The 9,953-nt window shown below is 48.9% G+C and overlaps 1 protein-coding gene across 1 annotated transcript in view; it reads right to left on the minus strand.

Moving 5' to 3' along the window:
• Positions 1-487: 487 nt before the first annotated feature.
• SPATA21 (spermatogenesis associated 21) overlaps positions 488-9,953 on the minus strand; it is a 41,705-nt gene continuing 32,239 nt past the window's right edge. Inside the window, exons 11-13 of the mRNA XM_032300547.1 lie at positions 2,142-2,317; positions 1,061-1,238; positions 488-545 (exon numbers count right to left, since the gene is read on the minus strand). Coding sequence (XP_032156438.1) covers positions 488-545; positions 1,061-1,238; positions 2,142-2,317 — 412 coding nt within the window. The remainder of the gene's footprint in view (positions 546-1,060; positions 1,239-2,141; positions 2,318-9,953) is intronic.

Below are 9,953 nucleotides of genomic sequence, written 5' to 3' on the forward strand. Positions count from 1 at the left end.
TTGAGGAGAAAGGACCCATCCCTCTTGGGGCTCCCAGAGAAGGAGAACCCTGGGTCCTGGGATTCTGTCGGGAGGAGCATGGCAGACGGTACCTCCTGCTCTTCCACAGGGCCTGTCTTTAGAACAAGTGGAGAGAGAGAATGCCCACTTTTGTGGGGCTCCAAGTCCAGAGGGTGAAGCACTCATCTGAGGTGAGGCCTAGCCCTGTGCTTTGAGAATGCACAGAATGTCAAGACTGCACACGGACGCCTGTAGCAGAAACCCCAACCCTGGGCAGGGCTTTGAAGTGGAAACTTGCACTCTGAGAACCCAGTGCTGGCTGAGTTGACAACTTGAGGCCCTTCCTTGGCAACAAGCACAGAGGCTGAAGTTATTGGTATTTATTAGCTTGCTAGGCCACAAAAGCGAACTTCAGCAGCAGCTCCTGCCTGGTGACCCATCTGTCTGCAGGCCTTGAGCACCTGCCCAGAGTCAGGCCTCCAGAGGGTCAGTGGGTTCGAGCCGGCGTAGAGCTGAGCCACTTTCTGCTGTCAGAGTTGTGTTCCCTGGGGAGAGGAGGGCAGAGGGTGGGAAACATTGATTGGCCTTTTCCCCATAGTTCTGCCAGTACACAAGCCATCCGTGCTGCCCAAGTGAGGAGAGAGAGGAGCATCCCCTCGGAAATGGAGGAGCCAGCAGTTGGGCTTAGGGGCCTGATTCCAAGTCTAGGGCTCCTTTCCCCAGTGACCTGAAAGGGGACTGCTGCAGGAGATGCTGCTTTGCCCAGCCGCACAGCCTGGTAGTCCCAATATGGAACCACAGGGAATTTGTAGCACTTAGTAAGTGCCACTGAGCCTTAGACACAGGAACGCAGAAGCACTCTGGCTTCAATGGAACAACCTGCTGGGTACACAGGCACTCAACAAAGGTTTGTTTTTTTCGCCTTTCACTCTTTATCCGCCCTGGAGCAAGCAGCCTGTCAGGTATCATCTCTTAGAAAGATGGACTCTTAGGCATTAGGCAAGGAGCCTCTTAAGGATCTGGAAGGGCCTGGGTTGGGACCCTTTCTCTGGGCACCCACCTGTTTCCTTGAGATCCTGACTGGAAGAAGGGGCTATGGATGTCAGGATCCAGGCCAGAGGGTACGCACTGGTCTAGCACGTGGTGGGTGGTTGGCTTCCCACGGACCATCTTCTTGTCCAACCGCGGGCAGAGCGGGATGCAGGGCACCTGGCCATAGGGGCTCTGCAGGTTGGGAGCTGGTAAAGAAGGAGGCAGAAGGGGGAATGCTTCAGAGCACACCCAGCCTTGGGAGGCAGGCAGATTGATTCCGGTGAAATCCTGACTTTGCTACATAATGAACTGGGTGGTTTGGGGCAAGTCACTTAACCTCTTTGAGCTCTCTGGTGCCTCTGGAGGTGATAGTGGTACCCACCTCACAAGAGTTGTTGAGCTTAAAGGGGTAACATATGCAAGCACTCAGTGCTGCACACAGAATAAGGGCTGGTAAGAGCTTAACAAGGAGCAGATGTCTGTGTGCTGGGTGCTGGCAAAATCTAGTAGGCATGCTCTAGAATGACTGTAAAACTCCTATCCTGTTACTTGGCATACAATAGGAGTCTGATAAATGGTACCTGGGCAAGGGAGGCAGGCTTAGCCAGTGGAAGGAGCATAGATTTTGGGGTCAGACCTGGATATAAACTCCCCTTTCCAAAACATACTAGGTAGGGGCATTGGGCAAGCTGCTTAACTTTATCAGATTCATTTTTCTAATCTGTAAAATGGAGGAAATACATGATTACGAGGATGAAATTCTAGAGCATCTGCAAAGGGCCTAGCACAGTGGGGCACTCAGTAACCAGTAAGCTGGGATTGCCAATATCTACAGCTGTTCCCTGTGTCAGTCCTGGCTCATGGGACCAACCTGAGCTCAGGCCAAGGCAGGAGGGGAGCAGTCCAATGCAGGAGGCCATTGTCAGGCCTGGATATAAAATAGTGATTATCAGCCTGTTTTCTGGTGTATGCATAAGCCCAAAGTGGGAAACTGGCCTCTCAGCTCCCTGGGTCTGGCTGCCTAAGGACCCCAGGTAAGTAAGCAGGCCAGATGGGCAAGAGAGCAGAGCCCCAACGCCAGCCCAGCTCCCCTAGCCCAGGGCCCTCACCATAGTTCTGCTGCTTCAGCCGGCTCAGGATACTGAGGACCTTTCGTTCTGGGACTTCTGAGCTCTCTTCCTGCTGGGGGTTGTAGGGAATCTTCTTCCGCAACCGCAGCCGGTGTATGGCCGCTTCCATTTCTTGGGCCTTGCAGGTGCCTGCCTTCAGCTTTTTCTGGTAGTAGCTGGGGAGGCAGTGCCCACCCATCTCAGCCTGGCTGTGTTTAATTCACCCTCCTCAGCCCCTCTCTAGCAAGCTCTGGAGCAGGAACACAAGCCTAGCAGTCAGGAAAGCTGGATTCTAGTCCCAGCTCAGCCCTTACCTTTCTGTGAACATGAGCAAGTCACTGCCCTGCTCTGGGCCTCTGTGGCCCTGTGTAAAATGGAGGGAAGTGGTTCTCTCTACCCTGTCAATGCAAATGACTTGGATTCTCTGAGCTTCAAGTTTCCATTGGGTAAAACAGATCAAACAGTTGATGTGCCATAGGTTTAAATAATAAGGATTAATTAACAAGGCCCACCAAGCATGCAGCATGGTGTCTGGCACACAGAAAATGCTTTGTACATGTTACCTGTTATTTTCGGGGGGCGTGGCAGGGAGGCAGAGTCTCACTCTGTTGCCCAAACAGGAGTGCAGTGGTGTGAACATGGCCTCACTACATTCTCGAACTCCTGGGCTCAACTGATCCTTCTACGTCAGCCTCTCAAGTAATTGGGACCTCCACCACCATGTCCAGCTATTTTTTAAAAAATTTTGTGTAGAGATGTGGTCTCACTTTGTCACCCAGGCTGGTCACAAACTCCTGGCCTCAAGCCATCCTTCCACCTTGGCCTTCCAAAGTGTTGGGATTACAGTTGTAAGCCATTGCATGCGGCCATTCCCTATGATTTTATCACTGATATATTTACTTAGATGTGCAAGTACTTTGTAAATCATCTGTGCAGTTACTCCTGCTCATCTTCCAGATTTCAGGTTAAGGACCCTCTGCTCCAGAAAGTCTTCTCTGTCCTGTCCTCCACACCCCCACCCCACAGGGTAGCTAGGCTCCTGCTGGAGGCCCCCTGGAACCTGTAGTTACCCAATTACAGCCCACAACCCACTTGATTTTCTTTTTTTTTTTTTTTTCCTGAGGGAGTTTCACTCTGTCACCCAGGCTAGAGTGCAGTGGCGCGATCTCGGGGCTAACTGCAACCTCCACCTCCCTGGTTCAAGCAATTCCCCTGCCTCAGCCTCCCAAGTAGCTGGGTAACAGATGCATGCCACCACACCTTGCTAATTTTTTTGTATTTTTAGTAGAGATGGAGTTTTACCCTGTTGGCTAGACTGGTCTCAAACTCCTGACCTCAGGCAATCCGCCTGCCTCAACCTCCTAAAGTGCTGGGATTACAGGTGTGAACTACCATGCCCAGCCCCCACTTGAGTTTCTTAGCTCACTACTTGCCTTTCCCCCCACTAGACTGCAGCGGCATTCAGTAATATTTACTGAATGCTCACTGTGTCCTGACTACTCTTCTAAGTGACTGGAAAAGAGCATTGAAGGAGACATCCACACAGTGCCCCTGTATCATAGTCTTAGCCGCACTTTTTTTTTTTTTTTTTAGAGATGGAGTTTCGCTCTTGTTACCCAGGCTGGAGTGCAATGGCGCGATCTCGGCTCACTGCAACCTCCGCCTCCTGGGTTCAAGCAATTCTCCTGCCTCAGCCTCCTGAGTAGCTGGGATTACAGGCATGCACCACCATGCCCAGCTAATGTTTTGTATTTTTAGTAGAGACGGGGTTTCACCATGTTGACCAGGATGGTCTTGATCTCTTGACCTTGTGATCCACCCGCCTCGGCCTCCCAAAGTGCTGGGATTACAAGCGTGAGCCACCGCGCCCGGCCTCAGCCGCACTTCTTAACTCCAGCCAGCTACTAACACCTTGGACCAAGGGTGCCACAGTGGCCGCTTACACACAGGCTTCAACTAGCTTTGCACAGAGACAACCCTACGGGTCTCACCTCAGGTCTGAGCCTCTTGCTTCCTGTCCCAGGGATTCTCTGACACGTGCAACCCAGAGTGCAGGGGAGTTAAGCACCTGTCGGGGCCACCTTTGCCAAAGGAGCTAGTGGATGAGCTATACAGGCTTTTCTCTTTTTCACTGGCAGTTCTGAGCTGCCATTCTTTTTCTTTTGAGACAGAATTTTGCTCTGGTTGCCAAGGCTGGATTGCACTGGCACAATCTCAGCTCACTGCAACCTCTCCCTCCTGGGCTCAAGCAATTCTCCTGCCTCAGCCTCCCGAGTAGCTGGGATTACAGGCATGTGCCACTAAGCCCAGCTAGTTTTTGGTATTTTTAGTAGAGATGGGGTTTCACCATGTTGACCAGGCTGGTCTCAAACTCCTGACCTCAGGTGATCCACCTGCCTCAGTCTCCCAAAGTGCTGGGATTACAGGTGTGAGCCACCACACCCAGCCCTGAGCTGCCATTTTTAGTCTCCTCAGAAGATCCTGGGAGGTGTTTGACTCAGTAACACATCCTTGAATTGGCTTCTCCTCTTTCATGGTTCACACCCCTTCCCTTATTCCTCTTTCCTGGAATCATTTATCACATCAGCTACCTGGACACAGACCTACTGGCAGAGTCAGACCGTAAACAAGTAAATAAAAATACAGGCCAGGCATGGTGGGGCTGATGCTTGTAATCCCAGCACTTTGGGAGACCAAGGTAGGAGGATCACTTAAGCCCAGGAGTTTGAGACCAGCCTAGGCAACAGAGTGAGACACCTCTATAAAAAAATTTTTTTTTTTTAAATTAAGACAGGGTTTCACCATGTTGGTCAGGCTGGTCTTGAACTCCCAACCTCAGGTGATCCGCCCGCCTTGGCCTCCAAAGTGCTTGGATTACAGGTGTGAGCCACCACGCCTGGCCTACAAAAAATTTAAAAGTTAGCTGGACATGGTGACATGTGTCCCAGCTACTCAAGAGGCTGACACAAGAGGATAGCTTGAGCAGGGAAATCAAGGCTGCAGCGAGCTGTCATCATGCCACTGCACTGCAGCCTGGGCGATGACAGGGCAAGATCCTGTCTCAAATGCCATGTTAGGAGTGCCGGGTGCCCTGAGGAAAAGTAGAAGGGTAGGAGGTAGCGATAAGGGGCTCCTTTGCTCAAAGTGGTAAGCAAAGGTCCCAGAGGTGACGTTTGAACAGGATGAGGGAGGAAACAAACAAAATGGGTATCTGGAGAAAGAGTCTTCAGGCAGAGGAGTGGCCTGTGAAAAGGCTGGGAGGTGCAGGAAAGAGCTGGAGACAGCAAGGAGACTGGAGAGTTACAAACACATTTGCAGACATAGGTCATCAACATTACCTCCCACGCATCATTTTCCAAGAAGCTACTGGAGAACATGTTCTTCCAAAATGAGAACATAAATCAAAAAAGTGAAAGATGTGATTACAGAAAACAGGAGATCCCGGCCAGGTACAGTGGCTCACACCTATAATCCCAGCACTTTTGGGATGCTGAGGCAGGAGGATCACCTGAGATTAGGAGTTCGAGACCAGCCTGGCCAACATGGTAAAATCCCCCCATTTCTACTAAAAATACAAAATTAGCTGGGCATGGTGACGCATGCCTGTAATCCCAGCTACTCGGGAGGTGGAGGCATCAGAATCACTTGAACCCAGGAGGCAGAGGTTGCAGTGAACCAGGATGGCACCACTGCACTCCAACCTGGGCAACAGAGCAAAACTCCATCTCAAAAGAAAAAGAAAGCAGGAGATAGAATGCAGGAGAGAGGCAAAGGAAAAGGAAGATGGTGAAGGGAGATCCCGCAATGACAGTGCAAATGCCATAAACCACACACAGCCAAATCTCTAAACATGAAAAATGCAGTACCTGGCCAGGTGCAGTGGCTCACGGAAAACTGGACATTTCAATCTAATAATGTGGTAACTATGAAAATAGGGTTCTCGGCTGGGTGTAGTGGCTCATGCCTGTAATCCCAGCACTTTGGGAGGCTGAAGCAGGCAGATCACAAGGTCAGGAGTTCGAGGCTAGCCTGACCAATCTGGTGAAACCCCATCTCTACTAAAAATACAAAAATTAGCCGGGCATGGTGGTAGGTGCCTGTAATTCTAGCTACTTAGGAGGCTGAGGCAGGAGAACCACTTGAACCCAGAGGAGGAGGTTGCAGTGAGATGAGATCGGGCGACTCTGTCTCAAAAAAAAAAAGAAGAAGAAAAGATTCTCCCCCTTCCTCAGAGTTTGTTGTTTTTTGTAATTGTTCTTGTTGTTGTAGGCTGTCTCTGTGCCAAAGATTAGCCGAAGGTATAAACTTAAGTATTCTCGGGTCTTTTCTGAGCCCAACACTTTGGGAGGCCGCCTCAGGATTGCTTGAACCAGTTCAAGACCAGCCTGGGCAACATGGCATTATGGCAAAACCCTGTGTCTACAAAAAATATAAGAACAACAATACCCAAAGTGAAAAATTCACTGGATGGACTAAAGATCGGATTTGGGGAAGATGGTGGAGTGGGAAGCACCGGGAATCTGCCTTCAAACCTAGACAACAGTTACACTGGCAGAATCTCTCATACTGTCTTGGAACTCTGGAGACTTGCACCATCCAGGGGAAGGTTTGGATACAAATTGCAGTTAATCTTGGTCAAGTTAAACTTTTAGCACAGTATCAGCTATTTGTCTTCCATTTCCAGCCCCAGGAGCGGCTTGCATGCAGCTTGCTGGAGCCAGGGTAGACAAAAAGGACTCTGTCCTCCACAATAGTGGGAATTGTGCTCTGATCACTAATGGCTGCTTCTGAAAACAAAGGTGCAAAGAGGGGCTGTTGGAACTCCCCACATTGTTGCAAGCCCTTGCCCCGTGTGTGTGTGTGTGTGTGTGTGTGTGTGTGTGTGTGTGTGTGTGTGTGTGTGTGTGTTGAGTGTGTGTGTGTGTTTGGTAAACCGTGCTCCCTTCCAGTTGAAGTGCCTTCCAGGAAATGCAAAGGGTCGGTGCCCTTTTCACTTCATTTTTCTCTTTTCACCCTTTTTGGACGCAGACATTGAAGGCTAAGACATTCAGAAGCAACCGTATCTATGGGGGGAAATTAGAAAGTAACCCCAGTTCCCAGGGGAAGGCACGGGCTCAGAAAAGATCTGAGAAGACCTTAAGTGTATACTTTAGACTGCTCTTTGACACAGAGACAGCCTGCAACAACAAAAATGAATAAACAATAACAAAAAACAGCAAAGTGCGAGGAAGGGGGAGAATCTTATTGTCATAGTGACCACATTATTAGATTCAAATGTCCAGTCCAGTTTTCAGCAAAAAAAACAGAAAAGCTTGGCCATTTATTTATTTATTTATTTATTGAGATAGAGTCTTGCTCTGTCGCCCAGGCTGGAGTGCAGTGGTGCAATCTTAGCTCACTGCAACCTCTGTCCCCCGGGTTCAAGCGATTCTCCTGCCTCAACTTCCCGAGTAGCTGGGATTACAGGCACCCATCACTGCATCCAGCTAATTTTTGTATTTTTAGTAGAGACAGGGTTTCACCATCTTGGCCAGGCTAGTCTTGAACTCCTGACCTCATGATCCACCCGCTTTGGCCTCCCAAAGTGCTAGGATCACAGGCATGAGCCACATTGCCCGGCTTATTTTTTTTATTTTTTTGAGATGGAGTTTTGCTCTTGTTGCCTAGGCTGGAGTGCAGTGGCACGTTCTCGGCTCACCATAACCTCCGCCTCCCAGGTTCAAGCAATTCTCCTGCCTCAGCCTCCCAAGTAGCTGGAATTACAGGTGCCTGCCGTCATGTCCAGCTAATTTTTTATTTTTAGTGGAGATGGGGTTTCTCCATGTTGGTCAGGCTAGTTTTGATCTCCCGACCTCAGGTGATCCGCCTGCTGCAGCCTCCCAAAGTGCTGGGATTACAGGCATGAGCCACCGTGCCTAGCCAAGCATGGTCATTTAAAGGAAAAAAATCAATAGAAACAGTTCCCAAAAAAGACCTGACAGCAGATGTACTAGAAAAAGTCTTCAAAAAACAGCTGTTTTGGCTGGGCACTGTGGCTCACGCCTGTAATCCCAGCTCTTAGGGAGGCAGAGGCGGGAGGATAGCTTGAGTCCAGGAGTTTGAGACCTGCCTGGGCAGTATAGCGAGACCCTATTCTCCACAAAAAGGAAAAAAAACAAAAAGACAACAACAAGAAAAAAAAAGGCAGCTGTCTTAAAGATGCTCAGAGAACTAAAGGAAGACTTTGAGAAAGTCCAGAAAACAATGTATGAACAAGATGGAAATTTACAAAAGAGATAAAAAATCCAAACAGGAAACCAAAAAGATTGTGGAGTTGAAAAGTACAATAACTGAAATGAAAGTTTCACGAGAGGGATTCAAGGTAGATTTGAGTAGGCAGAAGAACCAGTGAACTTGAAGATAGGGCAGTGGAATAATCACTCTTCAATCTGGAGTTAGAAAGTGCAATAATTGAAATGAAAATTTTACTAGCGGAATTCAAGGTAGATTTGAGCAGGGAGAAGAATCTGTGAATTTGAAGATAGGACAATGGAATAATCAAGTCTGAAGAAGAGAATGAAAAAATAATTGAAGAAGCCAGGCAAGGTGGCTCACGCCTGTAATCCCAGCACTTTGGGAGCTGAAGTGGGCGGATCACCTGAGGTCAGGAAATCAAGACCAGGCTGGCCAACATGGTGAAACCCTGTCTCTACAAAAATACAGAAATTAGCTGGGCATGATGGCAGGTACCTGTAATCCCAGCTACTCCAAAGGCTGAGGCAGGAGAATCTCTGGAACCCGGAGGCAGAGGTTGCAGTGTGCCAAGATCCGTGCTGTTGCACTCCAGCCTGGGTGACACAGTGAAACTTTGTCTCAAAATACTAACAAATAATTGAAGAAAAGTGAACCCCAGAACTTTGGGAGGCTGAGGTGGGCAGATCGCTTGAGGTCAGGAGTTTAAGATCAGCCTGGTCAACATGGTGAAACCCCATCTCTACTAAAATTACAAAAATTAGCCAGGTGTGGTGGTGCACCCTTATGCTCCCAGCTACTCCAGAGGCTGAGGCAGGAGAATTGCTTGAACCCGGGAGGCACAGCTTGCAGTGAGCTGAGATTGCACCACTGCACTCCAGCCTGGGCAATAGAGCAAGATTCTGTCTCAAAAAAAAAAAAAAAAATAGTATTCAGGAATACAAACAAATGCAAATGAAAAAAAATACAATCTCATATCCACCAGAATGACTAAATAAGATTGACAGTACCAAATTGGAACAAGATAGGGAGTAACTGGAGCACTCATATTGTTGGTAGGAGTTTAAATTGGTTCAACTATATGGAACAAGTTCTGGCATTTTCCTTTTTTTTTTTTTTTCAGCTGGGTCTGGTGGCGGGCACCTATAATCCCAGCTATTGGGGAGGTTGAGGCAGGATAATTGCTTGAACCGGGGAGGCAGAGGTTGCAGTGAGCCGAGACCGCCCCATTGCACTCCAGCCTGGGCAACAGAGTGAGACTCCATCTCAAAAAACAAACAAACAAACACAAAACAAAACAAAAAATGCTGAGGCTGGGCACAGTGGCTCAAGCCTGTAATCCCATCACTTTGGGCAGCTAAGGTGGGCGGATCATAAGGTCAGGAGTTTGAGGCCAACCTGACCAACAAAAATTAGCCGTGTGTGGTGTGCACACCTATAATCCCAGCTACCTGGGAGGCTGAGGCAGGAGAATCGCTTGAACCTGGGAGGTGGTGATTGCAGTGGGCCGAGATCACGCCAATGCATTCCAGCCTGGACAACAGAGTGAGACTCTGTCTCAAAAAAAAAAAAAAAAAAAAA

Source organism: Sapajus apella, unplaced genomic scaffold, assembly GCF_009761245.1.
Source record: "Sapajus apella isolate SASKATOON/1434 unplaced genomic scaffold, GSC_monkey_1.0 scaffold43, whole genome shotgun sequence".
In the NCBI taxonomy this organism is placed as follows: domain Eukaryota; kingdom Metazoa; phylum Chordata; class Mammalia; order Primates; family Cebidae; genus Sapajus; species Sapajus apella.